A 21,580-nucleotide genomic window follows, 5' to 3' on the forward strand; every position below is an offset into this window, starting at 1 on the left:
AGGGATTAAATAAACAAACTTTTAAATAAATAAAGAGGACAGCCTCAGACCACTGAAATTCAGTTTCTTCAGATAAGACACAATTCAGGAATCTAGTGAGAGCCTGTAGTCAGCACCCTTCTCCAGGAAACACGTGGTCACATAAAAGAGGTCTAGAAAGAAGTGCTTGAAACTTAAAATCCCCAAATACTGTGATAACAAAAAGATTCAAATTCTAGTACAAGGGCAAACTAAACATGAACGCACAGCAGTGAAACCCTTAGAAAGCCTACTTCCAGCTATCAAGGCAAATCCTAGAAATGCCCTGTTCAGAATCACACAAGATGAAAATTACCTTAATTTGGATAAAAATAAGTGACATATTCATGAAACAAACCATTTAAAAAACACCTGTAGGGGCACCTGGGTGGCTCAGTCGGTTAAGCGCCCAACTCGTGATTTCAGCTTAGGCCCTGATCTCACTGAGTCATGGGATTGAGCCCCAAGTCAGGCTATGTACTCAACGTGGAGTCTGTTTGAGATGCTCTCCCTCTGCCTCTGCCCCTCCCCCAACTCAAGCACATGCTCTCTCCCCCCAAAAACAAATACAGTAAAAAAAAAAAAAAAAAAAGGTCTCTAAAAAGCCATACTTCTATCCACAGAACTTAAATAGGAAAGACAGACTGATGAGGGAAATAAGGAAAAAAAGACAAAGTTATGTTTTTTGAAGTAGAAATTCAAGGCTCAAATTGAAGTTTCTTCAAGTGTGTGTTAGATTTCCCTGTGAAATGACAGACTGACACCACAACTAATTTAGCACTGGATTACGTTTTTGAACAGGTGAGGACCCCTAAAATACAAAGTCTGAGCCTGTAAAAAGTTAAAGTCACACCAGCAGCAAGGAATTACATTGATCCAAAAAACAAGATCGTCCTTAAGCCAGTTAGCAGCACAAACGGAGTGATCTATTTTTGGTAAAATTTGTTTTTAGTGTGGATGTCTCCCCTATTTATATAAAGATTGATGTTCCTGATTTCACCTGATCCAGTGAAAAATACAAAGGCACATACATATCTGTACACACGTGCACAGAGGAGGAGAGCACCCCCAACCTGTCCTGGGCGGGGAGACGCCACAGAGACATCAGTCACACAGCACTCACCAGCCAAGGTCTGACTATGAAGGAAAAGCTAACCCACTAATAATCAAAGGTACTTTATTATCAAAGGTAAAAAAACATTCTTAATTTCACATAGCATTTAGCTCAAGAAAGAAAACTATTCTCCTTACTAGACTTCCCTCAGAATTTCAAACTTCAATTGTTTAAGAAAACCAGTTCTTTATTATAAAGAACTGCCTCTTCTAGAAATGTCTTGACTATTTGAGATTTTCAAAATACATAATATTTTCACATAGGCATCTTGAAATACTAGTATTTCAAATAAGTTATTAAAATATTTTTCAAGCTAAATATAATACGGGGGGAGATTATATAAAATTCCCTGATCAAGAAAATTATTAGAAAATTGAAGCAAGGTGCTTTCTTAAAAACTTTACAAAAAGGAGAGGACATGGAATGTTGAGGGCTTTTGGTTTTGGGGTTTTTGGGTTTTTTTTTGTAATTTCAAAAGCAACCTACAAAACCTTGATGAAAAATGTGAAGGTTTTCAAAGGCAGAAAGACCGTTGGGATAGACAGACCCAGCTCTTCCCTATCCCTGTGAGTGAGTCAACTGGCAATTCTAAAAAATGGCTCCGAAATACAGAGTAGACCCTCAGGACCTTCTAATGTTTCACCAAGTAATGATATCTCAAACACAGAACTGGGGAATCAGAGAATTTCAGAGTTGGGACAAACCTCAGCAATCACCTATGGTGATTTTACAAGTTAGGAAACAGGACCAAAGAGAATAGTTTATGTGGCTAGTTAGATGGCAGGTGTGCTGAGACCCTCATCCAGCAAGCTTGCCACATGGAGGAAGAGAAACCTCCCCTCTCTGTAATTACAACACTTCCCTTCCCTTAAATACTTCAGCTCGTTGTCATGTGATAAATATGACAAAATAAATGAACACATTTTAGTACAAAGTGTCAGTTTTATACATTAGGTTCTGCTCAAAGTACTGATCCTGTCTGCTCTGATAAGAACCTGGTATTAAGAATTCTTATTGAAGGGGCGCCTGGGCGGCTCAGTCCTTAAGCGTCTGCCTTCGGCTCAGGTCATGATCTTGGGGTCCCGGGATCGAGTCCCACATCCGGCTCCATGCTCAGCAGGAAGCCTGCTTTGCCCTCTCCCTCTGCCTGTGTTCCCTCTCTCACTGTGTCTGTCAAATAAATAATTAAATCTTTAAAAAAAAAAAAAAAAGAATTCTTATTGAATAGCAGCACCTGGGTGGCTCAGTCGGTTGAGGGTCCGACTCTTGGTTTTGGCCCAGGTCATGATCTCAGAGTAGTAGGATCGAGCCCCATATGGGGCTGCCCGTTTAGAAGGAAGTCTGCCTGAAGATACTCTCTCCCCCTGCCCGTTTCCCCACTCATGCATGCTCTCCTCACAAATCTTTAAAAAAAACTTCTTACTGCTCTACTTATAGTTGGAATCACATAAATTCTTGTGGTATCACAGACAGCAGACTTGTAATACTCAGCACCTTACAAAAAGACGGTGTCAACGTTCGGAGCACTGGCCGGTAGTAACAGCAGGTCACGCCGCTACCGGTCAAAGCTCCTGTCTTCAAAGCACACAATCCGAGGCTTTAGGCATTACCTCATTTAATCCCCACAAAATCCCCCAGGTATGAGGATTCTCATCCCCATTTTACAGATGAGAAAAACCAAGATTTAGGGAATCACTCCGAGTGACTTAAAATCTGAGGTTTAAATCACTCTAATAACATGGCAACTATGAACTCTGTCTGAATTTTGTCATTACGCATCTGAAATACTAAAAAAAGTCAACCATCAACTACAAACTATGGAATACTGTTTCTGAAATTCTAACCATTAAAATGTTAAAAGCTCTACAATAAGCATTAATGCAAATTCCAAAAAGAACAGACTTTTTTACATAATATCAGAAATGACAAACAGAACTGGGTTTTATGCTTAAAGTGGATTCCTCTGTAGGCCATACAGATAATAGAAAACCCAGCAAAACATTTATTCCAAGGTTCTACTTTTGATCCTATTTAAGCATATAAAATTTCCCAACCTCAATTTCCCAGCCTGCCTTCCTTCCCTCCCTATCAGAAATGTGTTACCTCTTTCTACCCACCCACAGTCCATTCAGGAGCCGACCCTGGTTCCTCTAACAAGTGCCAAAGACAGACCAGGCCACCCATTTTAGGCTGAGGCTTTTATAAAGAAATTATATGATTCCAAGTTTGCAGAACAACCCGTTTCCAATTTACAGAATGGACCAAGGTCTAAAAGTTACTTGGAATACAAAGTGGGATTCGTGCCCAAACCAAAGCCACTCATCCTTCATGGTTCGTTAGAACACACAGGCCCCTCTAATGGAAAAGATCCATGGTCAGATACTGAGCTCTGGCTAAGATGAACTGCCAAACCCCTACCATCAAAACATCTTCTTTATAGATAAAAATGGTAGACACACCCAACATCTAAATACCCTAATATCAGTAAGACTACCACACAGAAATAATAAGAAATATATATATAACGACCAAAAAAGGCCCTTTCACCCAGAGGTTTAAAAAATTCTCCCTTAAACAATGAGTTAAAAAGAAAACATAAAATATTCCTTAAAATTCCTTATAAATAGTAATACCAAACATAAGAAGCTAAGAGAGGTTGAAACAGTACTCTAGAGACACTTCATTGCATGTTAAAAGCATATATCCAAAAAAAAAAAGAGAGGAAAGAATGAAAACAATGCAAAAATAACATCCATAAAGAGAAAAATAGTAAATCTAATACAGTAGCTGATTCTGAGGGAAAAATACACAAAACAGATTTTCAAAATAAACCACCTTTTAAGCTCATCAAGAAAAATGAGAGAATGAAACATTTAAGAAGAAAAGAATTAGAACACACAGATCAACTTTATATAAATAAATTTCAAAACCTGAGTGAAATAATATTCCAAAAGTGATCCAGAAGCCAAAAAAAAAAAAAAAAAAGTATCTACTAGTACTAATTATTACTTAACACCGTACTTAAGACACAAGCCAATGAAATTAGACAAGAAAATAAAATCATAGGGGCACCTGGGTGGCTCAGTTGGTTAAACGACTGCCTCCAGCTCAGGTCATGATCCTGGAGTCCTGGGATCGAGTCCTGCATCGGGCTCCCTGCTCAGCAGTTGAGTCTGCTTCTCCCTCGGACCCTCCCCCCTCTCATGTGCTCTCGCTCTCTCTCTCTCATTCTCTCTTTCAAATAAATAAATCTTTTAAAAAAAATAAATAAAATCATAAAGACTGGAAAGACAGAAAATATCAGTAACTGCAGATAGTTTACTTACATAGCTCAAAAGCTCAAATAAGAATCCACTGAGAAACTAATATAAACAGGGACAATTGATAAGGTATCAAGGAAAGCCAGGCAACAACCCATTAATACCTAGAAATCATTTTAAGAAAGAACGTACGGGCACCTGGGTGGCTCAGTTGGTTAAGCGACTGCCTTCGGCTCAGGTCATGATCCTGGAGTCCCGGGATCGAGTCCCACCATCAGGCTTCCTGCTCAGCAGGGAGTCTGCTTCTCCCTCTGACCCTCTTCCCTCTCGTGCTTTCTATCTCTCATTCTCTCTCTCTCTCTCTCTCAAATAAAATCTTTAAAAAAAAAAAAAAGAACGTACAAGAGCTACATGAAGAAAATTTGAGTTTACTGACACAAAAGGAAACTTGATCATATGGTTACACTTAATCCTCATTTTAAAATGTCAGTTTTCCCTTAGGTAATTAATAAATTTAATGGGATTCCAATAAACATACTACCTAGACTTTTTTTTTAATTAGACAAACTAAAGATTCTAAAAGTTACATTAAAAAACAAGCAAGAATAGCCAGAAGATCTCTGAATAAAGCCTCCTGGACAGAAAGACTCAAGGAACAAACGCAAAGGAAAGAGACCCGAGCGCACATGGTGACAAGAAAGGGGGAAATGAAGGCGGCGGGTGTGGGACCATGGAGGTGGAGGGGAGGGGTGGATCCAAAATTGTAAGAGAATAAATTCCAGTGACTCAACGTTAGATGCAAAAGAACGAAGCCTATCTAAGTACCGTGGATCGGGTTCACTTGCACTTGTGGGAAATGACGCACAGGTACAGCCAAGGTTACTCACTGTGCACTGTTAGCACGTGAGGCACAAACAATCCAAACGCTAACCCTTAGGAACCAGTTCAGTAAGTTCTCCCTTCTCCTACAGCGGAAGACTACGCGGCTCTCCAGACAGGAATAATACCTACCAATATTTACTAAGTCAAAACAGGGAAAAGCCTGAGGAGTATGATACCATTCGAATAGGACAGCCAGAAAAAGAGTATCTTTGCATTTGCCAGAAAAAAGATGTGAGTGGTGTAAAGAATGAGGTACAAACTCTATGGATGAGGGCAGAAGTAGAAGGGAAAATTCACTAGACACCTTTTAATACATTTTTTTAAATGTATGTCATGTGAATGATGATCTGTTTAAACAATGGTGACTAAAAACAAGCCAGGTACTGTTTTTTGTAAGTTACACAGAGTAATAAATTTAATCCTCACAACCAACAGCTTATGAAGAACTATGTTATTCTCCTCTCACACAGACAAAAACAAAATTAAAGCACAAAAATAAATTAAAAACAAAATTAAATACATATATTTAATAATGTATTTACTGACTCATTTTACCTAGGAAAAACCTTTGGTGTGTGATATTTTGTCAAAATTAATGGAAAGCAATGAATACCTAGGGAATCTATCAAGGCTGAATTATGAAGAGATTGGCTCTAGTGTCCAGAGAAGGAAAAGGGGGGTACAGCACCTGCTGGACCCACTGCTCCCAAGGGCTACAAGCGAGCAGCCTGCCATTCCACAGAAGCAAACTTCACTAAAGTGAAATAATTACCTATCAGAAAATATAATAATTCTAAAAATCTACTTCAAATTTTTCTAATTGAAGGTAACTACACCACTACTACCACACACACACACACACACACACACACACACACACACACACACACACACACTCTCTTAAACCATTTCCAGGTCAAGATACTATCACACAACAAATTATGAGACACAGCAAATATAAGGAGACAGAGCAAAAACTCAAAATGAGACAAGACAGAACCGCTTGGACAGGCTAATTAACATTAAGAGGTACCACCGGATAATGAGGGGAAAACTGCTGTAAAAAGACAGCCAGGGGAACTCAAAGGGGCCACTTAGCATAGGGGAAAATGCCTTCACAGAGGTCAGAAGCCCCTAACGGTGTGACCATGCCACAAACGGCTGCACTAAAATGAATACGGAAAAAGCGAACCTTTATTAAGGTAAACTCTGCTTAGGAAACCAAGGAGGTATCAAATATGTTTTCAAAATGTGCACCTCAAAAGTAGTTGGTGATTTTTAAATTGTGTTTTAAAAGTTTCTGTTACCTGGAAAATTTTCTACAAAACCTCATTCCCCAGCAATGTCAGAAAAATAAAGTAGTATTATACGGGACATACTTAAATTTCATTAACAACATTTTAATTTTATGCTTTCCCTGTACTCAAATGCAGTTTTGTTTTGTTTTGTTTTTTTTGAGAGCAAGAGTGAGTGTGCACAGAGTGGGGGGGCGGGGAACAGGACACAGACAGAGGGAGAGTCTCCAGCAGACTCCCCACTGAGTGTGGAGCCAGATGCGGGGCTCGATGCCACGACCCTGAGATCATGACCTGAGCCAAAATCAAGAGTCAGATGCATAACTGACTGAGCCACCCAGGCTGCCCCCCAAATGCAGATATTTTTAAAAGTAATTTCCTCAGAGAAACAAAACAAAACAAAAACCCATCAAATAGACAAGAACATATATAAGCATCTTTTCAGCCAATTTCTTATTCAACAAAATCTGTTCATCAATATCACAGGGTTGCTCTAGGCTATCAGCTAATTCACAGTAATAGCTTTATTACAAAATAACTGCTTGGTTAGCATTTATGGAAAAACCACTGACCTGTATTCCAAATTAGTGGAAGACAGGTGGTCCAAATTAAATACGTGCAAAAGACTTCACAGCAACCCTCAAGCAACAAAGTACAAAAGTATGATACTCTGACCCTAACATATTTCTCAATCATAACTGCCAGATTAAATGATAAATCCTAGTTATAATAAATGACAACACTTTCCAAGTTGCTTTAAGACATAATTCCACAACAAAGATAGAAAATGAAAACGTACAATAATTGCACTTACGATGTAGGAAGCAGTCATATTTAAAACATCGCCTACAGAAAAGTGTATGAAATGAATGCAGGCTTTGCTCCCTCTGAACAGATTTAGCATTTGGTCCGTCTATGTTCGGGGTACATTCAGGAGGAAGGGCGCCCGGGAGCTGCTGTTCGGTGAGCTCTTTATACCTAACATTAACCAAGAAAAACGCAAGTGAAGGTAGAACAAAAACTTCCTCTCTGAAAATACAGTTTCTAAACGGTGCCATGTATTCTTTGTGATGTTCATCTTGCCCAAACACGCAAGGAAAGGTCTAACCCACGACAATCTTTATTTAGATGAAGAGCCAATTAAAAATTACGCATGGTATATCAAGAGTCAAGTTCACGGGTAGGATTCAGATCATGAAAAATGTTACTATATTAATTAAAATAAACTTCAATGACACTAACGTCTCTACAAGTGTCCAGAGAAATTCTCCTCTCCACATACGACCGTCAATGATGTCGTGTGTTTACGGCGCCTACGGTAACTGTCCTGAGCAGAGCACCACAGACAGGGTTGAGAACCCTGCCGCAGTCAACAGAGGTGGCCCAGGGGCTCATCAGCTACATCAGTTCCGTTTCTGATAAACCAAAATGCTGAGCTGCATACAAGCAAGACTGCCTCAAAAGAAAAATCTTACTTTTCCTTTAGTTCTTCTGCTGTGCCCTTATCTGGAAACATTGAGGAAATGGCTTCAAAAATTTTATCTGAAGGAAATTTCCGAGGTGGGCGGCTTTCTTTATCTACATGGGAAAATATGAAAGGAAAAAAAGATGACAGTAAACAAGTTTTCAATCCTTCCTTCTCTCCACGAAACTACATCTAACAAAGCCGATTTCCTAAGAAATTATCAACTCTGTGTTTCACTTATTTCTGACATATGTCACATGTATCCATGGAGTGCTGGTAAGCCAAACAAAAAAACTCAAAAATCAATTATGGAAAGTTTTAGGCCCACGGGGAGGCAGAAGACCCAGGTTCTAATCCCAGATCTGCTACTGACGGGGTCTGTGACCTTGCCTGGCCACTATCCACTGGGGTCTGTTTCTTCACTGTAAAACGAAGGAGAGGAAGCACATGATCACCGCCTGTTGTATAACCATTACACTTCTTTCAGATCGCAGTTTTTCCCCACATTCTTCTATGCTGTTTAATAATGTGCTCTGCCAAGTCTCCACCGACTACAGGCTCTGGCTTGGGGTCCTCTACCTTTCTTGAGTCGGTCAGAAGGGTTCCCATCATAGTGTTCTGGGTTCTGTTTCTTCCCAAGAGTGTAACCCTAAGTTCCTTAGCTGCACTAAGCCAGTCTCTTCAACTATAAAATAGATCTGATTGATGCTAACAGAAACCTTGTGGAGCACAGAGTGACGGGCCCATTCACTTATACGTAGTCAATGATCAACAGGTTATATTATAATGATGATTATGATGATTACCCAGCAAAATCCCAAAAACAGAACCCGTTCTTTTGTTAGCCAAAGGAAATAAAGACACCCAAGTGAGGATGAAATGTTACAAAAGATATTCTCATTTTGATTCTATTACTATCAATATGATATTTCAGAAAAGAAAAAAAAAGAGAAAGAAGGAATTAATATGTTTGTACTTTATTGTTTTTGAAAACTGCTGTCGTGGCTACACACAAACCTAATAAACAGACATACCATCTCTGTTCTCCTCTAGATCTTTCTGTTTTTCTTCTCTTTCATCAGGATCATCTCCATCATCATCATCATCATCATCATTGTACTGACCAAGAGCATTCACCAACTCCACAAAAATTTCATCATTTATAAACCCACATTCTGAAATTCATCAAGTCAAATATCAGAAATACACAGAGGAAAGTGGTGATGACAAAAGTTTACGTATGCCTTTTCTAACCTGGAAGAAACAGCCAGGGCCTATTAATTAGCACTAGAACATGGAGGTTAAAATGAGGCGGGAGATCATTTTCAAGACTGGCCTGAGGCAAAGTTAGGAAGACTATCTTCAACACCTGTCACTTTCTCTTTAATCACAGCCTCGCCCGTAAGTTTCCGGTGCCCGCGGCTTGAACCTAAGTCACTAGAAACAAACTGTGGCCTCAGCCTCCTCCCAACAACGCTTCCCAAGAGAAGGGACAGTGATGATGTTACACAAGCCACCGTGCTGCTGGACACCTCGTCGGGGTCTCTGGGACAGGAAACACAGAAGCCACGGACGCAGTGGCTGAAGTGCAGGTCCTGTGGCAGCTAAGTGGGGCGTCCTTCTGAGCACAGGGCCGGGCCCTGACCCTAATCTTACTGTGAAGGAATCTTAAAATCTACAAACACCCAAACAACTCTATTTAATTTACATGTTACTGGCATTATAATTTATATAATTATATATATAACCAACTACGTGTCATTTTCAAATAGCAAAAATGAATTCTTCAATTTAAAAATAGTTACGGAAAACATTAAAATGTTTAGGCTTGAAAACAGGCCCGGGCCAGTCCAGCAAAAAACTTACTTTTGATATTAAAAAAAAAAATCTTTTTCACACCTATGCTTAAAAAATTCAAAGTATCTCTTGATTCTTTGGCATTTTTTTCCAAGAGAATAAACACAGGGCTCACCTCTATCCCCATGTACTTTTCCATCATAATTTTTTATTAGTTCTTCAATGAAAGTCCCATCCTGGTCTAAAACTTCATCCCCCATGTAAGGAATGTTATGTAAAACAGTTTCATCTTCCACCTAAAAATAAAAAATATATTTTAAAAGTAAGCTTATCCTAAATATCAAAATATTTTTTTAAATCAATGTAATATAAAATACTATTTTTTTCCTAGGTAGATGTCTCTACCCAGTTCTCCAGATCCAAACTAAATAGCAAACTGTAAAAATATAAAGACCCCTCCCACCAATAAGAATTATCTCAGAAATCAAACTGTTTCTAGGGGAAAAAAATTAAGAAAAAATATCCTATTCACCTAATCTAACATGTCATCAATGATTTAAACCTACCATTATTTTATGCACCTCAAGAAAGGAAAAAGTATTGCGTATTACCACATGAACCAATAAATTTTAAGACACACCCAGTGTCTTAGAATTGATGAAATATGGTTTATCGAAACCACTTAAAACAGCCATACAATAGAAGATAATAACATAAGGATTTCTAAACTTCACTTGATGATGTAGCTATTCAGAGACCTTCAATCTAATAAAAATCTAAAGGATGTAAAATGGAGTATTGTAAAGCTTTTGCCAAACGGATTTGCTCTTAAACATAAAATAAGAACATTCTACAATGTTCTACATACAGTATTTCAATGCTGAGAGGAACAAGATGCCTATCCAAATTGATCACGCTAAGCAAGATGAGAGATGAGTTTATGAAGGTTTGGAAGACAATAGGGGGAAAAGAAGGCGCTAACTTAGCAGAGACAGCCAATCCAAGAAAGGTTCAGAAGGGAGAACTTAAGAACACAAGGGACTGGAAGCAGACATGCATGGGAGGGAGAGAATCTTCAACGAAGGATAAAAAAGGCAGGAGCGCTAGATCAAGACTAGACAGTTCTGAAGCCCATATTTAAAGAGAATAAAGTGAGGACAGGTCTGTCTTTTGGTTAAAAAGAGAATTTTAGAAGGATAATTCTGATAAAGAGAGTGGCCTGGCTAAGAGGAGAGGACATGGCAGCTGCGGCCAGTGTAGGAGCCTCAGGCGGGGAGCACGCGCGACAGCGAACAGAAAAGGCCACAAGACACACAGGGGACCATCACGTAAGAGCAGGTGGGAAAAACGAAGGCAAGGACAAAATCTCAACTAATCCCCAGATAACAAATTTAGGACAACTGCGAAGTTCAGAAGACAACAAAATCTTAGACAAACAGGAAAAGGGAAACTGGGAAAGAAAGTACATAAGGGATATAAAATTAAAACTTAGATTTTAATGCACTGATCTATCCAGAACCAAACTTACATACAACTAAAGAGTCCAGTTTGCACCACATCTCACTTTCACTAATCCCATTTAAACTAGGAGTATTAATTTTTTTTGGATAAAAGCCAAAATTAAGTCACAATTGGCTATTCTATCTTCCTAACTATATCATGTAAGCTTTGCTCCCCAAAACATATCCTAACCATAATAAAGATGGTGACCAGCAAAACCCATGGATAATTCTAAATAATACTGACAACTATAAACACTGTATCCTTTCAGAATTTTAGTCTAAGAATGAAATCTCCCATAAGCTCTTGCAATATAATTCTTAAACTAAATGTTTTTGCATGAAGTCTTAAATACACGAGGCAATTACATAAGAGTATCTGAAGTTTATCTTTAATCTCCCACTGTAAAATCTTTAAGTTACTAAAGACATTAGAAAACATCTTTTAAGGGGCGCCTGGGTGGCTCAGTAGGGAAAACATCTGCCTTCGGCTCAAGTCATGATCTCAGGGTCTTGGGATCGAACCCTGTGTTGGGCTCCCTGCTCAGCGGGGAGTCAGCTTCTCCCTCTCCCCCTGAACCTCCCCACTCGTGCTCTGTCTCTCTCTCTCTCCCAAATAAATTAAAAATCTTTATTTATTTATTTATTTATCTCCCAAATAAATAAAAAATCTTTAAAAAAAAAATCTAGGGGGCACTTGGGTGGCTGTCGTTAAGCGTCTGCCTTCGGCTCAGGTCATGATCCCAGGGTCCTGGGATCGAGTTCCACATCAGGCTCCCTCCCACTCCCCCTGCTTGTGTTCCTGCTCTCGCTATCTCTCTGTCAAATAAATAAATAAAATCTTTAAAAAAAAAAAAAAATCTACGTACATGGCGGGCTCAGTTGGTCTAGCACATGACTATTGATCTCAGGGTTGTGAGTTCAAGTCCCATGCTGGGCATGGAGCCTACTTAAAAAAATCTAGTAAGCAATTCTCTAAAGTACGCTCACCAAGGACTTCTATCAATATTTTTACTTATTTTACATATCAATAATAAAACTATGTATTTTTTACTTAACACAAGTCAAGAATGCACACTCAGATTTCTCTCGTTTCATCTTCCTTCATCCTACCCCTATAAAGAATTAAATACCAGCATTTCATTACAAAAGCTATTGGGCCAGTGTTATCTGTGGAAATATGATGAAGTTTGTGTTTTATAATCCCTCAGAGTATTTCATAATGTACATTATCATTTAATAACATGCTGCCTAAAACCATTTCAGTAAAAAGTTCTCAATTAACAAAACCTCTAAATCAACTGAAATTACAGAATACTGACCGACCTTTTCAAGCATAAGAACTATAAGCTTCATCTTTTAAACATATTTTTAATCCCAGGTAGGATTTCTGCTTAACACTTTTCCTTTAGAGAATACTTTAACTAGGAAAGACTAGAAAGAGAGCAACACCACAAAGGCTTATTAAAATATATATCGGTTAAAAAAAAAAAAATCAAGAGTGTTATCATTTCGATAATGTTTTTTACTAATACTATTCTTGATTCACCTTGACAAGAAAATTGTGTTTTATTTAAAATAAGTGATTATCAAGTAAGCAGATGACACATGAGTTACATACCATAAAATTCTGCTGTAGGGGAGACCAAGAATACATTATGGGTACTGAAGCAACAGCATTCAGAGTCTTTAATGGGATGACTTGTGTTGGAAAATCCAAGTCACTGGTCACTGAACACTAGAACAGAAAAAATAAAATTGACTCATAAGAATTAAAGGACAACCTTAAGCTGTCAACATATTATAAAGGGATGCTGCCCACTTAGATAATTTTGAAAAGGAAATTCCTTAACCTAATGACACAACAAGGTACCTAAAAACCATGAGGGAGTCTCTCCTTCTTACTTTCTTTTACTTAGGGTGAAAAAAAATGCTTCAGATTTTGCAAATTTTCAAAAGCTTCCAAGAACACTTCCCATACTTACCAATATCAATCAGAATCAAAACCAGCATTTGCTAGTCTCGGGTTAACTCACTATAAATTTCCTAGCTCGATGCTTAATTTTTTTACATTTCAACCACATGGAATAATATTATATATACCAAATATGCCTCTTAAGTCTCGCTTAGTAAGAATATGGAAACTGTTAGGTTCATCTTTCTTATCTTTTAAAAATCCCAAGCATCATTTGCTGATATTACCAGACGATAAACAAAGATGAAGGGTAATAACAGATCTGAGTTTCAATCACAACAAAAGAAGTTCATATCCACTCTGCAAAAGTATAATCTCTAAATTATTAATAGCTAATATTATTAAGCACTTTCTATGTGTGAGGCACTATTTTAAACACATTACATGTCTTACATATTTTGTCCTCATGACAACACTGTAAGATGAGGACTAATTCTTAGCCCCCATTTTACAGGTGAGAAAACTCAGTGAAAAAAAGGTAAGTAACTGGCCCAAAGTCATACATTACATAGGGCTAGAATTTAAACCCAGAAAGAAAGAAAGTCTGACTCTGGAGCCTCTGCTCTTACCCACTACACATACTGCCACAATACCGTATCTCTAGAATGTTTAAGTGCATCTACTCTCTTGAAATACCGTATTTCATCCAACCTGTGATGACCTCAATTTCAAGACATTCCATTACTTTCTGTATCAGTGAGAAAATAATGTTGCCAATTAAACTGTAACATAATGTGTTCTTATCACAGCAATTCTAAGATGCATTCCAGCTTCAGATGTTAAAATATTCAAAATTTTGCATCTTTGATTCTATGAAATACGGTAAAAATCTGTGCCCAAATGACCACAGCCACTTTCTATCCTGTCTAGGAATCCAGCTTTTCTTAGAGGACCATTACCCAATTATCAGGCTTCCAAGAACCTTCTCAAAAATACCCTTGGACATATATTCATAATCTACAATCAGTGAAAATAGAGCAAAAAGAAGAATTGAAGGAGTAAAATGAAACAAAAAATCATATATACACACGCATATTTATTAAATGTTTAATTTTTATCTGAGAGGTCTTAAAAATAGCAGGACTAGATTTGGTGAAATTACAGTGAACATCTTTGGCTTACAGGCCACACCTGGCCCTCAGCATCTCATCAGGCCAGGGGGATAATCTTGCAATGGTCACAGTCACTGCAGCACAAAATAGTTCCTTCCTGGTGGAAGTGAAGGTTTAAAGATAAGAGTAGTTAGAAAGAACTGTGACAGTGATTAATCCATTAATTTGCTTTGCAAAAGGGTCAAGATAAAGATAATAATACTAGAAAGCTCGTAGCTCAAGTAAACGAGAAGGTATGAACAGTTCACTACTACTCCAGAGCCACCATCCCTCCCGGTTCGGCGCTCTGGTCTCTGATACAGTTCTTCATCCATCCGTCCAATAACCCAATCATAATAGCAGTTAACATTTATTGAGCACGTACTATGTTGCAGGCACTGTGCTAAGTGCTTTGTATACATCATAACCACTGCTTCTCTCAGCCTCCAGCGTCACAACCTCACAAATGAGGAGGAGACTGAGGCTCACGGAAGTTAAATAACTTGCCTAGTCAGAAAGGTAGAAAGTTACCAAGCCAGGATGGAAGCCTAAGCCTGACTCCAACACCCACGCGCCTCCTCTCTGTGCTGCCCTCCTGCCCTTGAGATGCTCGCAGGGTCAGAAACCAAGCACAGCGGTGCCCGGGCTGCTGCCTGCCAGAGACGCCCTCTCCCCCATGCCCTCCTCTTAGTTCCCATACTACCAAGTCACCTGTGCTCCTCCCTACCTAACTGCCTAACTGTGGGGCCAGGAGTGCTCAGAATTACTGAATCAAGTATTATACACTGTCCGGGAATTTTAAGTTCAAAGTAATTGTAATTTCTTACCAAAAAAATTAAGAGTTTTGGGGTTTTGTTTTACACTTGGAGGGAAGTAAATTAATACTGTGGTTTTAATTCTGAAGATTAGCCTCCTTTAGAGCTTGGGGGGGTGAGGGCAGCATGCTGCCTCTCCAACTCTTAACTTACCCACCTGCTTTATTTAACATCTGAACCGAAGGTCATACTTAAGGCTAGACAGCTTAATATTCCATTCAACTACCAAACAGGAGGGACTTTGCTTCATCTGTTTGCTCTAAGGATGTAGAAAATGCTCTGAATCTACTGAGTGAGGTCCGCTGATTTCTCCCCTGAACAGAAAGAACTTAAACAAGCACAAAAATAAGATGGCAAAGGCTGCAGCACTAGGTACCACCTCCAACCCTGCACCTCTGTCAGATCCCATCATCTCAACCCTGAGCCTACGAGAGTCACCAAGGGGCCAGAAATCAGCTCTCTGAGGGCAAAAGCAGCTGAGACAGTGTGGTTTTACTTCTCTGTCTCACAATGATACTCAGCACAGTGTCTCAAAAAAGAGTAGGCACTCAAAAAATGTTTCTGGAATGAACAGACTGCATTTGCTGATTTTGCCTAATGGAGATTTCACTCCAATTTCTCTTTAAAGCTAAGAGAGCACCTGCTTAGAAAATCAAAGGCCTATACCCACCTCATTACCTATACAGTATCTCTAGAAACCTAAGCCATTCCTTAACTAATTAACCTTAACTAATAACCATATTCCTTTCATTTATGAAATAATATTCAAATGCAAAAGCATTTGTTGGTAAAACAAGTTTGGGAATTCTTATTTATTGACTTAACAGGAAAATTACTCAAAAAATTCCAGTTACTTACCAGTAACTTTTTTTCTTTGAAAATGTATCATCCTTGACAGTTTACGTAATTAAGTTTCATATCATTCAGAATACTGAGAAGGGTTCTGACCTCATGGGTCTCCAAAGCATTTTACCTGATCGGTCAAGTGTCCTGGACTCAGGAACTCACTAGGAGACCTACATCAACAAATAGAATTCTCCAATTCTCGTTCCTACGTGAGGATCACACAAGGAAGTTATTATAGGTGATTCATCATCGATGGTAAAGAAGGAAAAAAAAAAAAAAACCTCTATTAGTTATCAAGGATGCTACATTTTCAGAGAAACACAGCTTACTGGTAAGTGACCGGGTTCCTCTGAGGATGGATAGACTTACATCAACCAGCTGGTACAATAGGCGACTGTGTGGCTGGACCACTGGGAGCTGGAGAGGGAAGTCAAGCCAAAAATAGTAGTTGTAGGAGTACACAACCAAACTGAGACTCTTGGCAGAAGGCTGGTTCCAAGTAAAAACTGTGTTATGGAAAATCGTAGAGGGAAGAGCAGGTGAATGGCCTGCAGGGAAGGGAAAGAAATTAAGACACCCTACTATGTGCCAAGCACTGTGCTAGAGACTTTACCAAAGTTAACTTCTTTAAAATCCACCACTACCCTATGAGGTCGATATGACTCCCCATTTTACAGTGGGACATCCCAAAGGAAAACAGCCATGGCTATCTGGTCTCTGAACAATCTTTAACCTCAGAAGTGTGAAGTCCAACTTCCGTATGGTGGGGGGAAAAAAATACAGTCAGTTAGCCAAGTTAAAAATGTTCTTGGATACTAGTTGGTCCATTTAATTCATGCCAGAGACACAATGAACTGTTGATATTGTCTAATATCCTTCAGCCTTTCCAAGTAAAAACAGTAAGGAACCATCTGACATCTAAAGGGGTAAGGCATCAACTGCCACCCGAACGCTAGAGAAAAGCAGAGGATGATTTCTGAAACTGCCTCTATTCTTCAAAATCACAGCAAAGATAACACACCCAAATCTTAAGCTAGCCCTTCTGGTGAAAATGATAGTGTGTATAATTTAATTTCAGACTGCTTTTATGCAAAGAAGTCCTAAAGAAAAAAACTGGAATGAGTAAATACCAAGTTTGGATCAAAAAAAGCTTGACAGAATGAGTCCCTAACCAGGTCTTGGAGGCTGATCAGGAGAAGGGGGGGGGGGGGGGGTTCAAGACACGAGAGGCTCCAGCGGCAGAGGGTCAGAAATAAAAACCAGGAGGAAAAATTCCTCATCAGATCGTGACACAGACATATTAATACAAGCAGCTCATCAAGGGTGCTGGGGCTAAGGAATCAAAGAGTGGCTCATAACCAGATTGTAAATTACGTCCATTTTTGTTGTTAAATATGTTATAGAGCCAACCCAGATGGGCAGAAGAACCTCTCTACCTGCAACACAGGGCTCTTGCTTCTGAGTTCACTTAAGCATTACAGAAAGATAGCATCCTCTAAGTGTCAGTTCTTATACTTCTTTTCAGAAGAAAAGTCCACACACACACACACACACACACACACACACACGCATTTAACATAGAACACAGAACATTTGGAATGCAATTTCAGGAAGTTTAGACCCTTAAAACTCTTCCCTGAATCCTAATTTCAAAAGCCTAATCCGGAATGAAAGCAACCATAAATATATCAACCTAGTTAATCCTATTAAAACCCAATGCACAGGGAAAACCCAACGCAGTCTGGGGTCAGAAGGGGCTGTATTAAATCACTCCCCATAATCTGCAGTTTTGCTACAAACTCCAGTTTTGCTAAAATAACTGGAAACCAGAAACTGAACAATAGCCAATATGTAGGTTTTGGTAAAACTACAGAACACCCAAAAGGCACATGAAGCAGCTAACCGGAGCCGTGCAAACTCAAATACCGAATTCAAGAACAGTCCTATTAAGTGGGAAATAAGATCATTTCTGTCCCTTAAAAAAAAAACACTAAGAAATGGCAGACCCGAGTAGTACCGAAGCCCCTGGTTTCCATAAATCACGGCAACACGCTCGTTCTGAAGCTTCCATGAGTGGACGTGGGGCTGAAAGCTACAGGGCAGCGGGGAGAGCCAACACTGGCACCAGGCCACGGCCGCTGAGGAGAAGCACGAAGTCCAGGCTCAGGGGTGAGATCTGCTCAGAGGGGAGATCGGGGACCACCAATCAGGTCGGCCAAGCCTGCTGATTTTTACAATAAAGATTTATAACTGCTTTTTGATTGTTCGCTATTTACTAAGTAGTGTTGCAACAACGAGAAAGCTAAATACAAAAATACTAAAAACCAAATCCCCACTCATTGTTTATACCAAAGGAAATTCCTGGTAAGTGAAAACAACTAAACGGAAAGATGGAGAGGTAATTTATATAATCTTTACATTCGAAGCCTTTAGAAACACAGAAATCAAAAGAAATTCTAATTTGACTATATAAACATTTAAAACTTCTATAAATCAAAATATACCAGAAATAACATCAAAATGGGGGGGGGGAATCTGTACATGATTTAAAAAGGAGTATTTAATAAATATACAAAAGTCCTTAAAAACCCTAAGAAACAGTCCAACTTAATTTTAACAGATCCAACACCCTAACAGCCAATTATGAAATACAAACACCAGAAACTGAACCTCATTGAATAAGTAATAAAAAGCAAACAAACTAATAACTTTTTACCTATCACACTGACAAAGATCCAGAAGATTGATATCACGCGTTGGGAACAGGGACAGACAGACACTGCTATGAACCGGTGGTGGGGTACAGATGGAGAATCTTTCTGGGGAACACCGTGCTGCCACCATCAACATTTAAATATGCATACCCTCTTGACCAAGTTATTTTATTTCTAGGAACTCCTCCTACAAAATGACTCAAAGATACAAAGATGCAGGTGAAGGGTATCGACCAAAATACTAACTGCAAAAGTAAAAAAAATAAAAACCTAAATGTCCATCTGTTACGAGCAGGGCAGTAAATGATGGCACATTCATGGTACCCAACGCTGCATTCTTAGAGACTGAGGACCTGGAAGGACGTTGTAGAGCGACGGCCCAAAATGCAGAGGGTGGGGAGATGGGCAAAATGGGGGAGGAGAGTGAGACAGTTTCCGGTTAGGGAATGACAGTCACAGGAATAAAAGGCACAGCAGGGGCACCTGGGTGGCTCAGTTGATTGAGCAGCCGACTCTTGGTTTCGGTTCAGGTCATGATCTCAGGGTCGTGAGCTCAAGCTCCTTTGAGCTCTGCACTCAACAGGGAATATTCTCGAGATTCTCTCTCTCTCTCTCTCTCTCTCTCTGCCCCTCCCCCCGCACACTCTCTTGCTCTCAACGTGCTAATAAATAAATTAAATTAAAAAAAATAAAATAAAAGGCACAGCCTAGGGAACATCACTAACTGTACGGGTACAGTGTACGGTGACAGATGGTGGCCACACTGGCGGTGAGCACAGCATGAGGTACAGAGAAGTTGAATCACTATATCCTACACCTGAAATTAATATAACAGGGTGTGTAAACTATACTCAAAAAAAAAAAATGGGGGGCACCTGGGTGGCTCAGTTGGTTGAGCGACTGCCTTCGGCTCAGGTCATGATCCTGGAGTCCAGGGGTCGAGTCCCACATCGGACTCCCTGCTCAGCGGGACATCTGCTTCTCCCCGTGACCCTCCCCCCTCTCATGTGCTCTGTCTCTCTCATTCTCTCTCTCTCAAATAAATAAATAAAATCTTTAAAAAGAAAAAAATTTTTTAAGTGATGGCCCAAATTGGCAGGCACATTTTATCTGGGCAGTAACCTTTTCAAATACAATATATTTTATTATTATTAATATATTATATGTAGAAAAAGAGATGAGAAAGATTAAAAATCACAGAGGTTGGACTACAGGAACTTCTGCCTTCTGTTTCATATATTTCAGTGTAACCTGAATTCTCAAGAGTCATTTTGCAGTGGCCTTTCGTCAAAGAGAACGATTAAAGTTTCATTAACCCGACAGATATTCACATGACCTGGTATAAAACAATCAATACAAGGTAGCTCATGGAATCTGTCCAACCCTCCCAAAATGGTACTCCAGTAAAATTCTTTTATAAAATCTATTAAGATAAAGCAGAATCCTAAGCAGTAAATTTAAGTCAATCCATGTTATCCCAGTTCTAGGTCTAGTAAAATTTTATTTCTTCAGAGCAATAAACAATTTAACAATGCAGGCTAGACAAGCATTTCTTCTGCTTCAATCTGTTCTTAAAAGTAGCTGTCAAATTTTGGTTTTTGCATTTTGGGAAAAGAACTGATCTTTGTAGATCAGTGATCTTTGATCTTGATCAATGATCTTGATCTTTGTAGTCAGTTGAACAGTTGACTCTCTGTGTATATAAAACACCAACTATATACACAATGTTCTAGAAGTAAAACAGCAGATTGAAACCAACTTCTGCTGGTTTATTAGGTGCACAAAATAAACACTTGACATCTGTGAAAAATTCACTTTCCAAATGTCAGATACAGAATCTTAAGTTAAACTCAGACATTAAGTATATGATATTATTTAATATGACGGTGATACATAAATGCAAACATCATAAGTGACCTTTCTTTTTTTTTAAATGACCTCTGGAATAGCATAAATCATTTACATTAGTTCCTTTCAAAAAAAAAAGGAAATCCTCCTTTATGGTCATGTAAGAATCATTCCATCTATTTCAGCCTAAGGAAAGCCAGAAAGGAAGCTAAGACTACAGTGATTTGAAAAGCTGTATGGGTGGGAAGGACTGGCAGAGTTAACATAGGACTCAACTCTCCAGATAAGTACCAATAAAAGGTTAAAGAAAGGCAAAGAGCTACAGTAAGCAACTCGGAAACTAGTTCCTTAAGGCACCAAGAAAGGATGGCTGTGTTCAGACTAAGAACCATCCATTTATTTCTAAGACATGAGAAAAATGACCTTGCTCCCTGCCATATTTACTCAAATGGCTCATGAGAATCTAGACCTACTGGTTCTACAATCCTGAAATTTACAAAGGAAAGAAAGCATGTTACTATATTGCAAGTTGAGAGTGTACTTAAGAGCACTAAATTATATACTGGGTACACTAGTGTATCATTTTTTCTTTGTAAATAGTAACAAAAATTTCTATTTACAATTAACTGAGGAAAAGTGCATTACCAGTCAATAAATAATGCAATCAAGTGTTTACATGTAAATGAGACAATGTTAGCCTTCTCCTTCAATAAAAATAGTAAATCCAAACTGCAAACATATAACTTACATTCTGTTATTTTGATAGAAGACTCTCCACCACCCGCACAAAAAATTTGCAAATATTAAACGACAGATCATGAACTCATAGGCATTTCAAATATTACTAGGAGGATCAAACCTATATGTATTAAATGTTTTATTTCTTCATAAATGCAAGGACTATGATGTCTTTCTAATGATTCTGCCGTGTTAGGCATCCTAAAGAAGTCCCACATGTAAA

General features: G+C 38.8%; 1 protein-coding gene across 13 annotated transcripts in view; it reads right to left on the reverse strand.

Moving 5' to 3' along the window:
- The window catches only part of EZH2 (enhancer of zeste 2 polycomb repressive complex 2 subunit), a 65,635-nt gene that overhangs the window by 12,734 nt on the left and 31,321 nt on the right, over positions 1-21,580 (reverse strand). For 4 of the 13 annotated variants that reach the window (XM_027574002.2, XM_027573996.2, XM_027573998.1 and 1 more), the window contains exons 4-8: positions 12,952-13,068; positions 10,007-10,127; positions 9,069-9,209; positions 8,045-8,147; positions 7,369-7,547 (exon numbers count right to left, since the gene is read on the reverse strand). In XM_027574002.2, coding sequence (XP_027429803.1) covers positions 7,369-7,547; positions 8,045-8,147; positions 9,069-9,209; positions 10,007-10,127; positions 12,952-13,068 — 661 coding nt within the window. Of the gene's footprint in view, positions 1-7,368; positions 7,548-8,044; positions 8,148-9,068; positions 9,210-10,006; positions 10,128-12,951; positions 13,069-16,184; positions 16,255-16,426; positions 16,606-21,580 lie in introns of those variants that run through there. The other 9 variants (XM_027574005.1, XM_027574003.1, XM_027574001.1 and 6 more) reach the window with 6 other exon arrangements.

Source organism: Zalophus californianus, chromosome 12, assembly GCF_009762305.2.
Source record: "Zalophus californianus isolate mZalCal1 chromosome 12, mZalCal1.pri.v2, whole genome shotgun sequence".
NCBI classification, from domain to species: Eukaryota; Metazoa; Chordata; class Mammalia; order Carnivora; family Otariidae; genus Zalophus; species Zalophus californianus.